At 33.1% G+C, this 23,132-nt stretch overlaps 1 protein-coding gene and 1 long non-coding RNA gene across 8 annotated transcripts in view; one reads left to right on the top strand and one right to left on the bottom strand.

The window, feature by feature from the left end:
* LOC135128111 (uncharacterized) overlaps nt 1–23,132 on the top strand; it is a 101,758-nt gene that overhangs the window by 58,069 nt on the left and 20,557 nt on the right. For 3 of the 5 annotated variants that reach the window (XM_064054962.1, XM_064054964.1, XM_064054963.1), the window contains exon 2: nt 15,168–15,859. In XM_064054962.1, coding sequence (XP_063911032.1) covers nt 15,168–15,859 — 692 coding nt within the window. Of the gene's footprint in view, nt 1–10,018; nt 10,207–14,895; nt 14,997–15,167; nt 15,860–23,132 lie in introns of those variants that run through there. The other 2 variants (XM_064054960.1, XM_064054959.1) reach the window with 2 other exon arrangements.
* On the bottom strand, nt 5,097–7,197 carry LOC135128108 (uncharacterized). 3 transcript variants are annotated; one of them, XR_010280328.1, is made up of 6 exons: nt 7,069–7,197; nt 6,728–6,925; nt 6,497–6,678; nt 6,097–6,447; nt 5,750–6,044; nt 5,097–5,697 (listed from the first exon to the last, which is right to left on the bottom strand). It is a non-coding gene; the product is annotated as an uncharacterized LOC135128108 (long non-coding RNA). The 3 variants fall into 3 exon arrangements; XR_010280326.1 differs by having other exon boundaries at nt 6,728–7,197; XR_010280327.1 differs by having other exon boundaries at nt 5,750–6,064; nt 6,115–6,447; nt 6,728–7,197.

The following is a 23,132-nucleotide window of genomic DNA, read 5'->3' as shown; positions in this document are numbered from 1 at the left end:
TGACTTCAAGTTGTTAACCTTTATAGGAGGATTCTCAGTTTTAAGTAATATGCCACATGAATAACGGTTAATTAATTAATTGTAGCATTTTTACGTGGATTAACCAATGACCGTGAAGAGGGAATGTAATTCTTTGAAGAAGCCGATTCTTGGTGTTATTTTAATAAATTATAGGATAGAATAGGAGCCAACGTCGCAGATTTATTTAATTTTATTTCGTTGCTATTGCAAAATCTGTTTTGAAATTTAAATCAATATTTTTTTCACACACGTAGATAGAGTTGACTTTTCCGGCTATGCTATCTACTATCTAAATGAAATATTGAGTACTCAATATTGCAATCCGATGAGGTAACATAACTGACAACCATTTTTCTAATCACATTTATTATTTAATCATAGCTGTTTGTTTTCACTTACCAAATTAATATACAAGTTATTACTCAATGTGCTATTTTATTTGGGTTAGTGCAAATATACACATGGAAAATAGATATTTTAGTTGTAAGCAAACGTCCTACAATTGTTACGTTTACGTTACGTATGTGGTGTTCTAAAAAATTTTTCACTCGATTAAGATTTCTGAAATTTTTGACGTTTGTGTTGCCTGCTGTTGTATTTTCTATAAGTTAAACGTCATATTGATTATCTATCAGGCACCACAACGTTTTCCCCAAGAGAAGTAGATATTGAATTTACAAGAATAACGGACGAACTTCCCTTAGGCGCAGGAAATAGAAAAAAGATAAAGTTGTATTCTTCCATCCAACCACTGAACTGAATACCAAATATCTATTAGAAATGACGAAAGTTTCTCTGTTCAAGCAAATGTATATTGTAATATACTATTCAAGAAATTTCTAGTTGAAAATAATAACACAATTTGAAAAATGACACTCTTTTAGAGGATGTTAATTCATTTTTAGCCGAACTGCGAACTTTTAATTGGATCAAAATTGATGTGTCACATTGAAAAATTAATACTAATTATATGTTAAAAATTACTCCCCTAATTGTTTTGAGAATTTAAATGGAATTAAGTGAATTGTGGAAAATTTCAAAGCATAAATAGATTACTGGAAAATTCATGAAACATCTTTTGTTGAATGAAAAGAGGATTTGGTTAAAGTTGAAAGAGGACAATACCAAAATGCAGCGATTTACTTAACGTAATCCTGTTTACGACCAAGTCGCTGTGGGAAGTTTTGTTCTCCTTATTCTCCCCAACATCGATATTGTTGGAAATGTCGCAAAACAGATTGTTTAGAGAAAAATATTTCATTTTTGAATTATTTAAAACGTTTGTTACACGACAGATTACGATAATATAATATTTAAAAAATACATTTACATTTAAAACATGTTTATGGATTGAATAAATTATTTTGTCGCAGCAAGATAATACATAAATGTGAGAACGACTAATTTTTATTTGTTAGTGTTAGCAAATTATGACGCAAGTGGATAAAAACAATTCAAGTGTGATATTTTCAAATTGTGTTCCCGTTTTGAAGAACAATCAACACCGCAATTTGTACGAACCATCGAGTGGTGCTGTCGTTTACAAGACTCATCTTTTTATAATCAAATACTGGTTTTTCAGTGCTATCTTAAACTTTGTTTGTTACCATTATGAATCAGCAGGTAATAAGTGAATCCGCCATATGTGAATAATTTTAATTGTTGACTGCAATAAAACCTTGAATAACATGCAGGTTTTTTTTATTCAATAGTGCGTCTGAAAATTATGTATGAACAAATTTGATAAAGGAGAATCCTCTGCTTGATACTGCCAGAAAGACTTCCTTGAATGTAATAGAATAGTCCAAGTAAGAAACAATCTTGGTACTTGAAATTGATTATCAAGTGATTTTGTTCTATACCTTACGTTATTTTGTGTGTTAGCAGTGTTAGTATGATTTACAGGAAATACCAAAGCAAAATAATGATTAGTTTATACACAAACAGGTGATTCATTTTAGCGGGCGTGATTTTTATCTTTATTTTATGCTTGGAGATTCTAATAAGATCCCAGGAGCCCCATAAAGCGCAGTCGTACAAGATTACGTAGTAATTTTTTTCTTTATGTTGTTCAATAGACAGATGTGAAATATGTGCCTCATTTATTTTACTACTCTCAATTTCTCCAAATAGCCTTGACACTTGACCGTAAAGCACAATTAGATACCGAAACACGAAATTCTAAATCCTGTTAATTTTTTATCAGTTTGATTACTAATATGGTCAATTAGGGTCACGCAAAAATTAAACAAAGGGGAATTACGTTTCATATAACTGATACACTTAACAGTGGAGAAGTATTTTGAAGTTTTGCTCTATAGTATTTTTCCCTGGCGGTTTTTATTTTCCAAAAAAAAAAAAAAATAAATACTTTTTATGATGAAGCAATTATCTTTTGAGTGTCAATAAAAATATCAGTTTTTATATCTACAGTGCAGCATTAATGATGTCGTATTAATGTGTTCTCAGAATTTTAAAAATATTAGAGAAGATATTTGAGGTAAAATAAATAAACGAGTTCATAATTTTTGAAACACTTGCAAAAAATAAACACATTCAGGAGTGTTTTTCAATGAAAATCAATAATTTGCTGGTCCAAATTTATTAATATTATTATTATTATTTTAGTGTACTATCAATTCACAACTAAGTAAATAAACATGTATTGCAAAATTGACGTATTTTGAATTATATCAATTTTTTTATGGGTAGAATAAACAAATTTTTAATCAGCATTAGTCATTTTACGATCATCCTAAAGAACATCTAAAATTCAAAGGAATCGGTTCATTAGTTTCGGAAATTATCTGCGTAATAAAATTCTTATCGTCCGGGAAGTAAATAAACTTGGTTCTTTTATGCAATAGTGGAATCTAGATTTTACCGAATGGGATCACAACAAACGAGTTGGAATCATCCAAAAATTGTCAAATTTGTGTTATTAGTTAAAACGTTGTGACCAATTTTTTTTGTCAAATTCACATTTAATAATTTTCGCATTTTTAGAGCAGTTAGATGTTTAATTTTGTTAAATTGTTTACAAAAATTCGTAATGGTTTTTTTAGGTTTCAAAATGTCAGTAAAGTAATAGGATCCATTTACCCCTTCTAAAAATTTTATTGCTTATACAGGATGTCTCAAAAAAAAATCATGTATGAAGCAACATTTTTTTATGCATTAAATCATCATTTATTCTAATTTATAGGGATTATCATAACAAAAAAATAATTTCGCAAAGTCAAATTTATGATTTATCTAGAGTCTTGAGAAATTAAACACGTTTTATTGTGCTTACGGGGCGAGGGATGCTCTATCTATTTAGAGATATTTAACTGCAGAACAATTTTTGTTTTAATTTTACTAAAATTTACAATATTTTATCTAGTGGTGTATGTGGTGTACATTTGAGGTTAGTAAGCTTCACCATGGAAATAACGATTTCCTGTACACGAACCTAAAGTAGGCAAAACTATACATATTCATAGACTTTTGTGGTTTCGAAAAATATGGGTACTATAGATCGGAAAAACTGGTATGAATTCCCACCGATTAAACCGGGATCACGAAAAAATTATCTTTGTACATAATTCCGGATTATACAGTGTGTATAAATGATTCATACATCGCATTACTTCTGCAAAAGGGTTAGGGCGTGTTTACAGCACAATGGAGACCTGTTTTAACGTCTTTGTGACTTAGTTAAATTTTAATGGCAAAAATAAATTACTAGTTAAGAACATTATTTCTTACAAGCGGCAAAATTTTTTAATTAAAAAAATCTGTTATTTCCATGAAGTCCGGCATGTTATTTGTAAACACTCTGTAAATATAATTTAAAAAAGACAAAATCAATTAATCCGAACGAGCAAAAAAACTAAAGCCAAGCCTACATTTATTTATCGAAATTTTTCAACTTCATTTAATTGTTAACATAAACAAATGACAGATCTAAAATGTAAAGTAAAGTTTAAAAATTTACTTAACATATAAGTGACGCTACAGAGTTAACCTAAATTGTTACAACATTGAATTGTAATTTCTCGACGTTCCATAATCCCTAGAATACGAAAAAATAGGTCTCGTCGTCTGCTCGGATTTTTATTAGACAAATAATAATCAGCGAACTACTGGACCGATTGTTAAAGTTTGTATGTATATTAGGAATATTATGTATAGTCAGGATCACGAAGCAATGCGTACACGTCACGGACTCTGTATGACGTCATGCGTCTACCACGTTTATTATACAAATGAATCGGTTTGAAAACTGTCAACAAACATGTCGGCTTGTTATTGTTTTGGTTTGTTCTATTTATGATTATAGCATGAGAAGACCGTTAGTGTGAAGCAACAGTTTAGAAATAAGCTACACTTGCAGTGTTTCAGCATACAAGGGCATGCTGCAGGCTGCATAGACGCTATGAATTACAAACTCAGGCACAGGAAAGATCACGACTGTAACCTCTTTCACGTGTTCCTAGTCACTGAAGCCTGCCACTCACGTTCCAACGCCGCGGTACAATTGTGTAGGATATGACAAAATTGAAGTGTTTTCGAACATCTGTGTATGCGATCAAGCAAATCGGTTGGATGTGGACGGTTGGTGAACAAGTCTGTCTGCAGCAGTACAATCGTGTTGTATTGGTTGGAAACTTAATCGTGTGGGGACAGTGTATGTTATACAAACCGTGAAAGCAGGTATAAAAGTCCATTTTCTTCGGACATGTTGCCACCACGATCGCAAATTTTTAACTGCAAGGTCGTAACGTGTGTGTACTGCTGCTTTTCAGCAAAATTGTACAGCAGTTGTATCCAATACAATCGTACCCCGGCGTTGGAACGTGAATGACTGGCTTTAAGAACGTTCATTTTTGCATTGACTGCTGGTAAAAACTGCTGACGATTGGGTGTTAAACACATACTTGGAGGGTGGTACAAGGCTTCATACTGTACTTAAAGCTACCAACGAGAATGTTAACATACGTCTCAAACAGACAGCATTGAACAGTTGTGACAGGCTTCAAGTTAGAGAAATATGCTTACCGTCTTCAATGCCACAATAGGCACGTCACATCTACAGAATAAGTTACTTTATTGACATGGAATAGATACAAAAGTAAAGTATAAACAATAATAAGTATGCATGTTGCACAACGTCGTCGTCTGACCAGTGATTTGTATATTTGGCCAGTGAAGTGATAGTGTGATTATAAAAGACATCAGCAGAACATGCCGCTAATACAATCAATTAGGATGGTAATGGAAAATAACCTACATGTTACAGTGGCTGAATGCCCTCTGCAGTATTAGAATCTTCACTGTCATAATCACTAAAACTATAATGTGAATCTTCGTTAATGTCGATTATAAACGGCGCAATCTCTTCACGGTCAAATACTAATTCCCGTTCCCACCACTCCCGTATTATTTTATTCATATGGTCAACAGTATTTTTCCACATTGTGGGCGTGACATGTGCTAACGCTTCTTTCCACATTTCCACGGAATTTTTTGACCATAACCATCACGCCCAATGTGTTTGGAATAAAAATTTGTAGTAATTCCCCAAGTATTTTCTATAGGGTTAAACACACAATGATATGGCGGCAATCGCAATACTCTATGGCCATTCTGTTGGCCCAATTCACGGCAACATACGTTTTTGAAGGTTTATTTCTGAAAAACATGATATTTTAAATGAAATGATAGAGAATAGTATATGCATTACTGTGCAACCAAATGAAGAAGTTCCGTTTTTAACAGCTGTGAATCTGAACTTATGTCATGTTGTTAAAGCCATTCACGAATTTCTGCTTTTTTCCATGAACCACTGGGACATTTGTTTGCAAAGGTACTGTGGTAGCTTGCATTGTCTATAATAATCTGTGATGGTTCTTCAAGGTTCATGAGCAATTGAAACCACTTGAGAAAATTCTGTTGATTCATTTCGCCATGATAGTCTGGATTTTTGGTATTAGAAGAAAATACTAGCGCTGCTTCATCAATAAATCCATTGCTTGTACCTGCATGTAATACAATATACCTAAAATATAGTGAGAAGAATAAACAACTAACGTGAAACTGACACATTACTAAATTTTCCCTTCTATTTTGAACATCCTGATACTTATGACACTATCGTCTTGCAATGACCTAACTACCGAACCATTTTCAAATATCCATGTTTCATCAAGATATACACATGGCAAAGAATTTGGGTTCTGCTGATTGTGCATGTATTCACGTAAGAATTTGGTTCTTGCATGAACAACATGTTGTAATTCCATAAGACGCTTCCGTACACTGGTTGGCGAATAACGAAACCCAATTGAGAATGTAAAATTTTTCCTAACGAGCTCACAGAACCCTCAAATATATGTTTCTCCTTCAAGCAATCAATTAATGGCGATCGTGTAACATGTATTTCTGTAAAATAGTCGTTAGTATCTATAAGGCGTGCGCATCAAATTCATACTTTCTTCGACCATTCCATATAAGCATTCTCGAATAGCACACTGCTCCGAAGTGCTAATATCACACACTTGCTTTGTTCGGGGGTCTCTATTTCTTGGGAGAATGTACACCTTCTCCGGTTTTTATTTGTTGTACCACGGAGTTCACTGTTCGCACACATACACCCAGAGCAGCAGCAATCCTCTGTACAATGTGACTGCATTAGTAATTGTAATAAAATACACCTACTTACGTCTTGAACAGCTGTTAGTGGTAAAAGAGGTTCCCCGCTATCGCGTTCTTTAGCAAAATAGTCCACTAAATTATCGTCCATTTGCTTTACATCTTTGTGCAAGGGCTTCGGCATGGTGGAATGTTTACGTTCAAGCAAGCGACACGTACCACGGTACAGGACAGTTAACTTGGAGTTCTATAAAGAACTGTTATAGTTCTGAAAAGAACTGATACGATTACACGAGCAGCAAAGTAGAAAAACGCGAAAAATCAAACAATAACACAACATAACCAAAGTTGACACCAATGACACTTGTGAAATCGATAAAACTTTAGCATATGTTTCGCTATCAGTCGTACCAATATAATTTCCCCCAAATTGATCGATTTTGATCCGTATTGCCACGTATTGCGGCGCGTATTTTTGATTTAGTGTTGGTAACGGATCTACGTCATCCATGACGTGTACGCATTGCTTCGTGATCCTGAGTATACATGACAAAATGTTCACCAAAATTTGTTTAATCATCCCTAGCAACAACGTGATGACATCCTTTCAAAATTTTGTACAATAAACGAACTTAAATTTCATAAAGTAATATATTCCTGTACTTGTACTTTATTAATCCACCCTGTTTTTCTTTATTATTATTATTGTTGTTTAAAAAAACAACTTAATAGTGGCGGGATATCTGATTTTTAGACGAAAGATCTACAGTTCAATTCCGTAGTTTCATCTTTTTTAGTCAAATCAAGAACGATTCACCCCATTTTTTTGAAAATTACAGTAATGTCCCACGCGCCTATATTAAATGACGATAAAATAATTTTCTTTTCTTATAACACAATTGCATGGGGACGCTGATGCTTGTAATCTGAGCGTGCTTAAGGTCGAATTCTTTTGAAGTATAAACATAAACACTCGAAGTTAAGTATGTTACTAAAAGAGTACATTTTCCGTTGGTTGTCCGCTTTAAATATATGTATTTTATATTGTCCACACTTATGTGGACCGACGTTCGCTACTCGTAAGCCGCGGGGGCGTTATTTTCGTCACTGGCGTTTACTTTATATATGTGTTCCGGTTCGAAGTTTGTTGGATATTTTGTTTTAATTTTGTTTGTTTCTCCCGCGGAATGCTGACAAATGCACTTCGGTCACTTTCCGTTAAGGGCGCCATAGTACCAAGCAAAACCCCAGTACTAGGGGTTTATGTTGTTATCGAGAAACTCTCGTAGAGGTAACATTGAGAAGGTGGACATTAGGTGAACGTAGTTCCATCTTTTGTGACATGATTCATGCAGTGTTGGCGCGAGATTGGACACGTGATTCATAATTGTGCATGCGATCTACGGAACTTTTAAACCGGGGAGGTGAACAGAACAAGGTAGGTGACTTTTTGGTGCATTTGTCAGCTTCGATCCAAATTTTAATTTTCGGAATTGTAAATCGCCCAAAATTATATGAGAAAACAAAAAATCGCAAAATTAAATTTTTAAAGACTTCAATGGTCAGGGAAATTCTGCCGAAATAAACTTTTTTAATATTGGCGCAAGTTGAATACATTATGTACACATCTTTTTACCGATCCGGGAAAAGAGTTAATTTTTACCTTCCTGTTTTTTCGTCCCCACAAATAAATTGATGACGTCCCCTGAGAAAATTTTTAGTGAACGCCATTTAAATTTTGTGAAATAACATACACATCTTGTACTTGTGGTTTATAAATCTGCCTTGAGTTTTTCCATAGGCATCCAGATTTTCGCAAAAAAAATCCAAGTTTTATCATTTTCTTTTACACTCTCCATGACATAGCGGCTAGCGTCCTCTACTTGTTAGAATGGTATTATCTATATGCATATTTTTAATATCTAAAGGTTGTCACAAAAAAAAAACTGCTACAATTTTTAATTAACGGGGTTCCATTGTGCACTCAAGGGCGAGTTCTCGCGAAACAAACTTGGATCAATTTTTTAATACTTATTTTGTCGCATATCAGAGGACGTGATTCGTAGTTTTAAATATCTGTGTAATTTCTTTCACATTGTTGAATTCTCAGATTTAAAGCAATTTTTTTTTGAAAATAAAAAAATCTCCATGGGTTGTCGATCGAACTAATAAATTTTTGCAGCGACGAGAACTCAGTTTCGATACATAAACCTCTTTAAGAGACAAATGCGTAATTCATCTAATGAAACAATGTTCATGATGTTGTGAGTCATTTTTTAAAATTCATTAACATTGACATTTTGCAATAACACCGTTACTTTCTTATTCAAAATCTAAAATTAACTTTTGTAGGCGGATAGACAACTTTTAGGCAGGTTTTTTAGCCTATGATTTTAATTCCATTGGTAATGGAGCAGTTTGTCTTTGTCCAGTTCTTGTTAAATATTACAAAATCTTTTTATCACATAATTGAAAAAATCTGCGAAAATTTGAAATTTTTGCAAAAATGAATTAGTGTTAGTCGCTTTAATCTGCTAATTCGTTACATCCTAAAGGATTTGATTGTGCATCAATAATTAGTTCATACACAAATTGTTTTCTCTAATTTAATTACATACGAAGTTTGTGCACAGAAACTAATTTAATGAATATAGTAGCGTAATGGAACTAGTCGTGTATAGTTTTGTAGTTAATTTAGTGTAAATAATTAAGTCTAAAATTATTATTTCCTAGGGGGGTTTTGACACTAAAGTTATAATTTGTAATGTGATTGGGTTGTTACTAACGCTGTTTATTTGCATCCAAAATACATATTCACTGGATACTTCCTACAGCATTCATAAATACCAAACGTTTTGCCTAATTTATCTGTACTGCACCTGATGCAAGATCACCCACGTAATGAACAATTTGGATATAATATTCACCACTTCTTGAGAAAATCTTTTAATTGTCGTGTTAAAATAGTCGAAAATTAATTTCTGCAAAAAACTACTTAAAACCACCTCAGCATCTAAAGTGGCGCAAAAACAACCTCATTAATCTCAGTTTCGAACCAGCACACACCAGTAATCACACCACGGGGCCCATACGCATTGCAAATGGCCATCAGTAATGCAAAAACTTTGCTCCGAGCCGAACTTCCAATGTCAGACCAATGTGCAATTCGCAGAAGTCTCCACCAAAGCAGAGCCGTTCATCAAAGGCCGCCGTTGGTCCCCGCTCGTGCAGACAAACAAATCAGGAGCTTCCTCGGCAAATACACGCAAGTTGAACAACTCGTGGCCCGACGAGCCGAGAATTGAAGATAATTAGAATCGAGCATTAGTATGATTCATACATGAGTAAAGTTGCTACTGGTAACTGGACACGGACTAGCTGCTGGCAGCTTGGTGCTGGTGGATCAGTTGGTGTTAGCCTTGTACAGTGTTTGGGTGTGATAAAACTGTTGTCTGTTAGACGATGGCGTAGGACGGCGTGTGCGACGATTGATGGTTCGACAACAGGTGGTTGCGATGTATACCAAAATCGAGTCTAATAAGGGTTCAGGTATGGCCAGGGGTTAATGGGAGATTGTTGTTTCCACGAAAATTATGCGAGGGATCTTTACCTAGACTTCTAGGAAAAGAGGTTGTGCTGAGTCAACTTTCAAAATTTTTGCCGCGATTTTGTATTTAGTCTTGACGCAAGCGGAATCCGTGTTTCATTGTGTGAATGCATGCACAGCTTCGGCGGTGATGTTATAGTGCTGGAAGTGTTTATTATTACTTTGTTGCTGTAATCAGTAAAGCAATAAACATTTTACAATTTTACATTTAAATTCAATACCAGTGTGTGCATAATCGCCCATTATTCATAAACACCAATGCGATTACTGGTATGTAGCGGAGAATCTGCAACCAACGTGGATGTCCTTGTTGTTTGTTATTTTACAAGGAAGGTATGGAGTGTGACATGATTTCTTTATTTACTAACAAGTTCATAGTAACAAGTGGTGTTATTTTTTAATTGATACGAGCTTAACTTTTTAATTAATTTGAACTCGATTACCATCGGAAACTACTTTTAATTCGCACAATTAAGTTTTCTAATTCTATTTGACTTCTTAAGTTCTTACATGGTCTAAATTTGATCTTGTTAAGTGTCATTAGCACTTGTAGGCACCAGGGTCACGTTTTCACAAATTATTGCACCATTTTAATGGGAAACCGTGTAAAAATGGCGATTAACTTTAGACAGAACAAGCCGTGGTATTTTACAAGAAAAACAACTAACTCGCCTTTAATGAAGGTTGTAAGTTGATGTTTATGTTTGTTTAAAAATACTTTTTATACAAATGTTGCGCCGCCATGTGTCTCATACCTTTCATGTTTTTAAATGTATTTGTTTATGAACGGTGACGCATTTTCTCAGTTTCAATTATTTTCAATTAGTTTTCTTGTTATTCACAATTATGGAAAAATATTCATCTACAAAAAATTCCATTCAAGTTTAGCAAGTTTACGTTGGTAGAATCATTCATAATTAGAAATTGAGACGAATTATATTGCCAAAATAAAATGATGTATAATTTTATCACTATTTTGGTTTTATTTTTATGCAATTTATGGTACAGTGACATTGATTTTACTAATCACTGAATTAAACTGTAAAATTGGGTGATCTAAAAATATCAGGATTACTATAAAATAATGTATTGCTGCAATTCACTGTGGGATTTATTTAAAAATATTTTGAAATCGATCAGCACATTTTTGGAGGAATAAAAAACCAATTTTAATTAGCATTTACTATGTTTACGGTAATCTTGCTGTATATCTCAAATTTCAAAGGAATCGGTTCATTAGTTTCGGAAATTATGTGTCTAATAAAATTGTTACCGCTCGAGAAGTAAATAAACTTGTTCCCTTTATGCGGTAGTGGAATTTAGATTTCACGATTATGGAAAAATGTTAAACTACAAAAAATTCCAGACGAGTTTATTGAGTTTGGAGTTTGATTTACGTTGATGGAGTCATTCATTAAATTAGAAATTGATACTAAAAATAATTGCCCCGAATTATTTCACAAATATAAAATTATGTATAATCTTATCGCTGTTTTAGTTTTATTTTTATACAATGTAGAGTAGTGTGTTATAAAAAGAGCAAGGCACCAATAACCCTATAAATCCACAATAAAGCGATAAATTGGTGGATTTTTATTTTACGATGAACGAAATCTAAATCAAATGTGGTTTACTTAACTTTTTACTTTTAAACAAATTATATAAGCGTTAATTTCTTATATTCAGTTCATTTAAAAAAATGTAAAAAGATATTTGGTTCAGCTCAGGTGAGGCCACGGTTTGTTTAGATCAGGTTGAGTATACTTTGGAGCGTACTGTCGCTATAGTAACAATTTCGACGATAACATGCGTCATCAGAGCTATGCTAAGAATGTAAAATTTACTTACTCTGTCTGATACATTAATTAGATCCCCCTCTGTTAGATACTTTGCGTGCTGGGAATTCATCACGTCTTGAAAAGTCAATATATAACCTTGCATTGTGTTGTGTTATTGAATAATTTGCGCGGGAAATTCGAAATAATTCATAAATTGTCATTGTTCTATAAGGTTTGAAAAAGTTGCTGGAGTGTTGCACATTTTCTCCTGAAAGATAACAGAATTTCTGTCTAAATAGTGGGTAAGTGGTGGTAGGTTCATAGAATTTTAGAATAAAAAGAAAATACTACTAGTACTACTAGTAATTTTAGGTAGGTGTAATTTTTTTTGCGTTAATATTTATTTTATTAAAGATCAGTTAGAAACATTAAATATGATATATACTATAGAGTCCACACGATGTAAATTCAACATGGTGAGTCATCGTCATCGCAATCTGACAAGTGATTGTCAGTCAGTAGTGTAACGTGCGCACTTGAGGAGGTGGTTTTATTTACTTTGTCATTGAAAATAACTCTTTTTTAAATCGCAAACAATAACAAGGGAACACAACCTTAAGTTAACTTGTCAATAATGAATAAACTATTGAACTGGAAATACCCAAGTAGAAAAATCCAGTATGATTAGAAAACGATGACGGGCGGCTCCGAGGGTGCGCCCATCCCTTAAATTTAAAAATTGTGTTGAATTTAGATCGTGCCCACTCTACTCCACTGTAATTTGGTCTTCACATCAAATGTAAGAGGAACAGTGACAGTTTCAGATTGTTTTGTTGTTGAAGTATTTCAAGACTAAAAAAAACACCAACACTGCATTCTACCATGAACGTAAAACCGACAACACCGTAGTATTAGATTTAAAGTTTGATAGAAAGTTTGGAAGAAAATATTTTGGAAGTATTTTTTTTTATTTTAGGGAAAAACAATTCGTCATATTGAATTTGTTTATTTTTACCTACCATATGGCATACAAAATGGAACTTATATCGAAATATATAAAACTCACTTGACATACACCTTGTAAAACTTTTATGACTTAAGCACCCATAAGTCAAACTGGCTATTGTGAGCTTTATGGACCCGAACCTCAAGGATTATTACTGTCCATTGTTGCCATAATGGACCTGTAAAATTTTACTAGGTATATGTAAACTGAGTTAAGTTTACAAGGTGCATGTCAAGTGAGTTTTGTATACTATATGATTTTTTTAAAGCATGTTAACTGTACCTGCATTTTTTAAACGGTTGGAAGTTCAATTTGAATAGTTTGTGTTGTCTTTTTTATAATAATCGCAGTCCATTGTATTTTTTCATTTATTAATTTCGTTTATAATTCAAAATCTTCATCGTAAACTATGTATGCAGGACATATTCGTTAACTTCTGCCATTCAGTGTATTTGTAGAAAGTGACATAATACTTAACACTGTCGATAATACGACAAATAACCATGACATAATAGTGTAAAATTAAAATATTAGTCGAAGAAATATGCGAAACTTGACCCTATAAATATTCAAACCGGTTACTGATAGTAACACCGACCTATTAAAAAAAAATCTCATTAATGCTAATCCGTAATAATCAATTCATTCTGTATTAAAAATCCAATGATTCGAGTTCAGTTTTGCTAATTTAAAGTAAATTCAAGAGAGTTCACGGTAATTCAGTTCAATTCGACAATTTGAGAATAATTTAAAAAAAACGTAACGGTTCAATTTATGAATAATTAATGAAGTGGATTTTATAAAATGCTAGAGTATCAAAAGTTGAGGAAAATGTTTGTTACAAAATATCTTGGCTTATGAATATAAATGTATAGCGCAAAATATGATAATAAGTAGTAATAAGATCCATCGGACAAATGGCTACTTTTATGTTTTTTTGACGTCTCATGACCCCAATACTACGAAACAATTGGACTGTCATTTCCAATTGTCTTTTGTCTGTCTGTATCGCTTTTTATTAGACATTAAAAACTACTGAACCGATTATTGTCAAATTTTATATGTGATTTAATATTATCCTGTAGATGGTAGAACGCTAACCAAAATTTATCCAATCATTCCCTTCAACAGTTAAATGACAAATGTTTTTTTCATGGTAACTCCCATTTACATTTTATAAAAGAACATATTTTTGTATTTTTGGTTTATGAATCCACCTTGATTTTGACCACAATTACTTCACAAACATTAATGCAATATTTTGCCGCGCCAAGACGTTCTCGTATTGTAAGAGTAATAAATAATCATTTCAATACGGCACATGATCTGTGTAACGCACCATTGTTGTATTTATTGAATTTTATGACAGATCCGCTATAAAATGTTTACGAAGTCAAAGTCGTAAATGAACGATATCTTTGGCCTTTTGTTTGAAAGCTGGTTTAATCGAAATGGTTCTCACCATGTTTGATGATAATCATTTCAACCACTGCAAGAGCATCAACTTATAACACACTTGGTGTACAGGAATCAGCTCGGTTCGCGCGTCGACCGCCGCAGCGAATCTTAACCAATTTCAGATTTTTAAGGATTATTTTTTTGTGTCAGGGGTTTTTAAGTATTAACTCTTATTTATGTCTTGAAAACGTTAAAGGATTTTACTTCTTTTTATTTTAATTTATTCGTTACGATAAACTTAAATTAAACCATAAACATAAAATTGTAATTGGTCGTTTTGTTTTTCTAATGTTATCTATACATACTTCGATTATACACGATTATATTCGTTTATCTAGATAAGGGATTTCCATCCGTATGTATAAGAAAGTAATATACACATTAATTTCGACCTATAAATTGCTTGATAATTTCATGTACTTGCCACCTACAAACAGTTTACGTGACATTTGTTGTCAAACAGAAATACCGATTCTCACTTCCCCACTACGTAAGTTTGATAATAAATACTGCAAGGTTATCTCCCAAATTTCCCGTTCCGTATCAGTGACGTCTATTTTCCTTAGTTTTCGTTTATTTAGTACCTCCTCGTGATTCACACGATAACACTGTTTGCACTACCGATTGCGTCCAAGATGAATAATTCGGGATTTTGTTACAGGAGCGCCTACTGAGCTGATGCCCAGTATTATGGGCGCTTTTGATGCCATCATAGAACATAACAAGAGTCAGAAAGAAGCCGACGTGAAGACGAGCACGCCACGAAGATCCCCTCAAGTAAGCAACTTCGCGAACCTTTCACCTTGCGTACAGAAGATTCTAGCCAACGTTCCAGATCAAGAACTCAACAGGACTTTCAGCTCAGAAGAAACCTTGGGACCAAAACGAACCACACACCGATCTTCCATTTACAGATCATTCCGTTCGCCGGAAAAAAACAAGAGCAACGAATCCTTGGACATCATATCACCAAATGTGCAGAAGATGATCTCGAATTTTCCTGACGCTGAACTGGTCATATCAACCGGCGATAGGAATAAGCCTGTCCGAAATGGCTCGTTTTTACACGCGAGGAACGATTGTTTAACGCCGAAAATTTCGGGTCCAGATGATAACTGTTGCAATGACGGAAGTAAGACGTGTTTTTGTCGTACGAATGGCGTTAACGGAGACAATGTGAATAGTGAGTGTGATAATTCGAGTGTCGGGGAAGCGGACACTTGTGACAGTATGAAAAACAGTGACGATTGTGGTAATTACAGCCCGAAACCTCTTGGTTCTTACTTGCACACTTCGCTTGGAATTGCTTCGAGGACGCCGGTGGGAAGGAAGAACGTGGGCAAGTACCTGCAGGTACGGTACCTTTTTTTTTAATTGCTTGTTTAATTGTGTTTATGTTTCTATTGTTTGTTTTTGTATATCATTACCCCGTTGTTAAAATAATCTGCAACTTGTTTATGATAGTCATTAAAAATAGATTAAAGGGATCTTTGTTGTTGACTATGTTGTCGCCAACTCTAACAAATTGCAGAGGAGGTACTGATAAAAACTTCCTTGGCAAGTAAAGATAATGTGTTTGAGTGACAGTGTGGACGTTTCTCTTTAAATCACTTGAATTAAAAAGTGGGTAGTTTTGTGGAGGTACGTCGCATATGGAGATAGTAATTATTGAGTATTTTTCATCGATGTTAATATTGAATGTAGAAAGTTTGCTGGAATCCGTTTGTTGAACAAGAACAATTACTTTCGAGGTAACATTTTTGCTTGGTTGTGTAACTTTGCTCAGAAAATAAAAGACGGAAATTGATGTCATTGTCTAGTGATGATTCTATACTTTAGTAATGTCTAAGATTTTTTCTTCGTTATTATGTGGGAGACATATAATTAAATTGTTATTTTGGCGGATGTTTTTGATAGAGTAATTTCTGCCATATTCTGTTCAAACAATGTAACCGTTGAAATAAAATTTACCCCTGCGCATTTGAATTTCTATCAAGTTATAAAGAGAGACCAGCAGATGTTCAGCGAGAGTGAGTCTAGGTTATGTCAATGATTTTTTCACCTTTTATTGACTTTTGCATGATTGAAAGTATACTTCTTAACCATATAATCTCAGAGTGTGTTGTGTAAAAGTATTTACTATTTAAAGTAGCGCGCAAATAACTCTAATTAGTCTAATCAGAGTATGTATTATGCAACTCTTAGTTGCAGACATTTAACTTGTAACTGTAGAAAGCAACTTGTGGAAGAGCGATACCGAACTGCGCTGATTAATCTGACTCCAATGACTTAAGTCACCCTGGACATACTCCTTCTGAACATCGGTGTTATCAAAATAATACCAGAGACTAGTTGCGTACAGAAAACTAGTTGATTTTTAAGAATTGAAAGTATAAATGTTACAGTTTTGTCTTTGAAAGTTTAATTAATGTCTAGTATTAATTAATGATATATCAAAAAACTATAATTTAGAAAGAAAGTTTAACGTTGTTCGTTAACTTTTTTGCTACTTTGTAATTGAACACAACTTTTGTAAAAGGTTATTGCAGTTTAGTAAGAAAAATGATTATTTTCGTATAACATTGTCAACTATGTTTCGCCAGCATTTTTCCGTAGTTGTTAAAACGTAACCTCAAAATAAATTTTCATTAATTTTAATATACACTGAAAAAATGTTTGACCTGTCCCAGCGTTTTTTCAATTATACGTACATATTAGTGTCTTTTAAACTTTTGTGTATCTGTGATGGCGAGTAATGAATGTCATTAGTGACCGGTTAACATTAGCGAGATAGGTTTATATTACCCCTGTTATGACCATCTTTATTGAAGAATTTGACTCCATAACAATGGGCTTGTGGACGACTATAAGTTGGTGTAATTGATTTATATTAAAAAACTATGTAAGTGGTGTCATTATTTATTATATAATGTGTCTTTATTGTGCCTTTTTACGTAGCTATGGTAAGGTTACATGAACCATCATTATAAAAATTAGTATTTAAGATGTGAACACAACACGAAAAACTATTAACCAAGTTATTTGAGAGTAACTCAGACTGTACAAAGAACGGGTTGATGTTGCCAACATCATTATTTTAAAAATAAATTGCGCGGCATACTATGGGAGTATTTTTTCGTTCATATGGTCTAATGTAATAACAGAAAAAATTGCACTAAACATGTATGTATCTTACATAAATTATTAGTATCAGTATCTGCTATCTCTACAACGCTGTCATAGATCATTGGTAATTGCTAATTGCACAGCTAAACATTTTTTTACAAATTCTGAATTCAATTAGAAACCGATTATCTCAAATCTCGTTGACCATTCAATAATTTTAAATCCCAGCGAGGTCTCATCTTGGTCATGAGAACCAATATTTCACCTTACGTTACATCACATAAATCTTTGATGTCTGATTAGCCCCATAAAAGGAATAATTCGGATATTATAATCACTGCAAAAATTACATGACTATTTATGGAAATGCGAAAGCGGCTCCTCCTGTAGCACACCGTTACTTAAATTACTTTATTCTGAGCATCAAACATCATTAGCGGTATTCTTTAGACGTTAAAAAATATTCACAATAGCCCTCGATGTTATCAGTGGAGGAGCAACCATCAAAGAGCAATTTGTCTCAAGACCTCAAGAGAAGTTGGCACTCGAAAAGTAATTGTTCAATTTTGTAAGACTTATGAACTCGGTTTGACAGTCTTTTAATTGCGTGTTTCAGTAAATGGCACTTTGATGAGGTTGGGGCAAATTTCCTGTTATGAATCAACATGAGTCATTGACTGAATGTGACTTGTGGACAAATACGTTTATTGATTTCAACCTGAATAATTCATTCATTTTGACTGGAATGCTCGATGCTCCACTCGTTGCTTTGCACATTAAACTGTTACTCTGTTTATATGGGGTAAGCACTTTTATTATCTGGAAGTTACTGATTGTGTGAACAGAAATATTGGCATTAACCACTTTTTAAAACCCTTTTACCATGTACCATGTAGCATATATTTTTTTCTTAATTTTTCACCGGTTTTAACGTTTACAGAAATTGCAAGTGTATGATTTAATTTTCACAGAATATTTCAAGTGATATTAATACTGATGTTGAAAAAGTGTATCAAATGTAGAAATACAGTCACAATAGCATCACTTGTGCAATTACTTTTATGACCCTATTGTCGGTCATGATTATCGACAATTTTTTCTATAATAATAATAATAAATGATAGCAATTTATTGTTTTGTAAGTTTTGTGGAAATCGAATGGGTTACACTCCTCCTATTCAGATAAGAATAATATTTCATTATAATGCGGCAATACTTATCCTCGTGATTCTAATAACAATCGTTTACTTCTAGATCTTTGTCGGATAAAATTTATCAACAAATTGTGATATTAGTTCGACCGCGTTTATGGAAAGCGTGGCGAATATCTAATTGTATCATGTGCATTGGATGGATAATGGACTCAAGCTTTTGCCCGACGTTCGCATTCCGCTATTAATCTTACGCAGTCACGCGTTCTGCAAAAGGAAATTTTATGAGCAAATTAGATTCCATTTGTATCTACCATGAAAGAGTGCCCCATTACCCTTTTGACATTGCTGAACACTTTTTGTTCCTAGTCACAGTCTCACAGTAGTGGAAAAAATTGTTATAGAAACACTTCGTATCGGTTTAAAGAACTTTGGCATTTATTACGAAATTCATGCCGATAGTATTATAAGAATTGTTTATTTTGTGGGCGACAATATGTATTTAATTTAATCGTAGAAAGTGCTGATACAACAAATAATAATTGAATCATCTGTATTTTGTCTTTGAGATTAACACATAATATTTTCGAAATTGATAGGACTAAGTATAGTAAGTGGGTCGGTGTTTTCCACATTCTATAGCTATATCTTTCTTATTATCAAATGTGTTTGAGATGTAGTGTAATGATAAGTTTGTAAGAAATATAGAACTGTTTAAATGATTTACATCCAAATTGTAAAAATATCATACCTACATCTCAATCCAAACCAGTGTGGCAAGATGATGATAAAAACAAATAAGTATTACATTAAATATTGTACTAAGGTTTTCAATAGAAAATAAAAATCAGCTCAAAAAGCACCCGCTATGTTCAAAATTATAACTTTAGATGAACTACATATTACAATAAATTTGACTTTTTGCTCGTTGATTCTCACAATATGCTTAAATTGAATAGAACACCCCAAAATCGCCAATATCACTAAGACACACACCTTCGCGGAACGACAACAAATATACAACAAGAATAAGTCACACTCGATTTTAAAGTATATTGTAACACCATCTTCTAAACACATGTTTCCTAATCAATGGGAACGATACGCCAGTTATTCACGCGCCTTTATTACTACATCTGTTCGGCGATATAAAGTAATCACATCATTTCGTTGCAAAGAATTGTTCAAAAAATTGCTGTTTTATAAAAAAAAAAAAACAAAAGTCAGATATCAGTAATATACCTACGTAGCTATAATTGTATATTTTTTTATCAGTAAAATATATAGAATAAGGGTCATTTCATGTGATTCCATGTTTCGAGTATGTAAAGTCCAGAATAAATTCCAAGGCTGTCATTAGCAATTTCATTTATAGTGAGAGCACGAACTTTATAGTTAAATTATACCTTTGTCCTTTCTCTGTAATTTTCATTTGTTAGTTTGTACACATACATATCATAACTTCCATCTTGTCGCAAAATTGCATGAATAAAATACATATAAGCACATATAAACATAATATCTGAAATAAAAACAGAAATTATTTTCAAAAACAGAAATGTTCTTACTACAATGTAGTTATAAAATAACGTTAGCTTTCCACATTATTAACAAATTTATTGCTATATTATTAAGTTATTTATGGAAATTTCCGACCACGATTTTCGCCACTGTTTTCAGCTTGCAGAACTCTTGCACTTTTTTTCAGCGAAAATGAGCTACGGTGCAAGCAATTTTTTCAACGAAAACTGTCGGTAATGTAGTTTGGGTAGTCTACAATTCTATAAGCTGAACATAAATAACTGAGATGTAGATTTTTAAAAATATGTGATGAAAAATTTCACCGAAATAAAATAAAATGATATTTGTGGAAAAGTTACATTTAAAATTTCAGGTAATTAAGTCTGTTAATAATGGAGATATGCTGAATATGTATTACACACTCCACAATGAAAAAAACGTAGGGACTGCCCTTAATATGCTGCATGATGAAAAATTAATCCAGGTACATATGTATTTCTAGCAGATGCGCCCTTCTCATGGTACAATTCAGTAATACATATTTCTTGGTCAGCACGATAGCCAGATTTAAGTAACCTAGACCATTCCATTTTTGGATACATCAATAAACCATTTCAAGAACAGAATAGAAAAATATTAAAAACAAAGCATGTACTGCGCATCCCATATGCTAATTTACCAATTTTAAATTGGAACACATTTTTTGAACAAATAAGCAAATTCACCCTCTGCATGATCTAAAGTTTGTTCCGCGAAATTGAGCCTGAAATTTTGAAAATGTTAAATAGTTTGCGTCACGTTGTATTTATTTATTAATAAAACAAAAAATTTTAGTTACCATCAAAACCAGTCTATGAATCACAGAGAGCACATAAAATCGAATATTGGATACAATGACCCTCAGCCAGAAAGGAGCTAATATAGAAAGCACAAGTCGTCTTAAATAAGTATTTTTGGTTGAAAAGAATGCTTTTTATTGTAAATTTTGACTTGCTTTATAGGCATTTTAAATGGAAAATTCAAAATGAAATACAACACATATATCATAAAAACGTATAGAAATATTCAATAAAAATCAGTAGAAAAAATTTACGTTGTGATTTAAAAGGTGTAGGTAACCCCTTCAAGGTAAAGACACTGGCGCTTACAGAAATTCAATATCTGTCCCTTTTCAAGATATAAGCCCGCAGAATTTTACCGGAGACACCAGAATTCCGTAGAATTTAGGAAATAATTAACTATATAACGGGTCTTCCATTGAAAAAATCATCAAATTGGCGTTGCTCACTGTTGTGTGATTGACTTTTTCACGTTGTCAGCTCTAATCGATTAAATTTTAGGTTTATTGTATCATCTGTTCAAAAATTAAAAAACCACTCAGATTTTTGGTACCCAAATATGCTGTCAAAAAAATTGAGGTTAGGAATGATCATGGTCTTCATCACGGTGGTATAAGTAAGGTGTAAGGTGTTTCAACTCCATTCATAAATTTTCATAAAACGGGCGCTTAAAAACTGGTATAGTAGTAGGTTGTGGGAGCTTAAGATGACCGCTAAATAGTACAATTAACTACCACCATGTGGTAGTTAATTGTACTATTTGCACTATCAACTGATGTTTGACATGACATTTGACGTATATTCCCCCTCATCTTTCAAAAAGACGTCACAAAACTTAACCTATAAAGCTGACATTTTTGACAACTTGCATTCAAGGACATTTTTACGCAAATTTCAGTCATTATTGCTCGACCTTTGTTTCATCATAGTGTCCAGTAGACGGCGCTAGGAACTTTAAGTTCCCGTGGCCTCCTAGGATCTCGTCGAAAAAAGACCATTTTAAACTGGGAGTTCGCAGACCTGTTATAATAAGTATACGGCCGTGGTCTTCATTCAAAACACGTTATTTTTATTTATTTGATTTTGACATTTTTGTCATGAAATTTCAATTTTAAATAACCCCTAGAGAAGTTTTATATGGTACCAACTTAATTCAACAGGTGGTGGTTTTTTAATTTACTTTAACAGTAGACATACTTCACAATATTTAGAAAAAAGCAAAGCCAACTTGATGACTTTATTCAACTGAACACCCAATATGTTCTCATTTTACAGACGTTAAACACTAGTTCATCATTAACAGCGAAATTATTATTTAATCGAACAACATTGGCATTAATCACTGTGTTTGCATTAGTTGAAAAATTGACGTATTTCGAATCGTTCGGATAAAATGGTGCATACATTTGAGAACAGTGAAAAAATGTTTCCTTAAGGTATAGTTCTTGTTCACAGTTAACAATATCATCAAATATTCATTTTCAAATTTAAAAACAAAGTTGAAGGTGACAGTTTAAAAGGAATGTTTTTTCAAAGTCAAATCAGGTTAGATCTTATTATACGACTATTCAGATAATCCAAAGAATTAAAAATTTCATTTCAGAACTACCTATTTAAATACATATATTTCAGTGATAACTAATTTCAGAAGGATTTTAAACATAAGAAATTCAATATGTATCGGAAATTTTCATTCGAACAAGTAACTTTCGTCGTATGGCTAGAAAATCGAATAGTCTCTTTAAAACATCAATTTTAAGTATCAGAATATCCAGACGTTGGTCTTCAAAAATGCTTGTAGATAATATTCTAGCTAACTAGTGGTTAGAACGATAAAAATTTTCGTACATTTCATAATAATTATTCCAGAGTGAAGGTTGAATTTAGCATATAATATTCAAAATTCTGTTGACTTGATAACGAACCAAAGTGAAATGTTGAAATGTATCGCGAATGTACCCACTTTGTGTAGGTGTGCATTCTTCGTAA

Source organism: Zophobas morio, unplaced genomic scaffold (assembly GCF_036711695.1).
Source record: "Zophobas morio isolate AGI-343-1 ecotype UQ-CSIRO unplaced genomic scaffold, CSIRO_AGI_Zmor_V1 ptg000012l, whole genome shotgun sequence".
In the NCBI taxonomy this organism is placed as follows: domain Eukaryota; kingdom Metazoa; phylum Arthropoda; class Insecta; order Coleoptera; family Tenebrionidae; genus Zophobas; species Zophobas morio.
The sequence above is the reverse complement of the archived record's forward strand: the minus strand, read 5'-3'. Positions and strand labels throughout refer to the sequence as shown.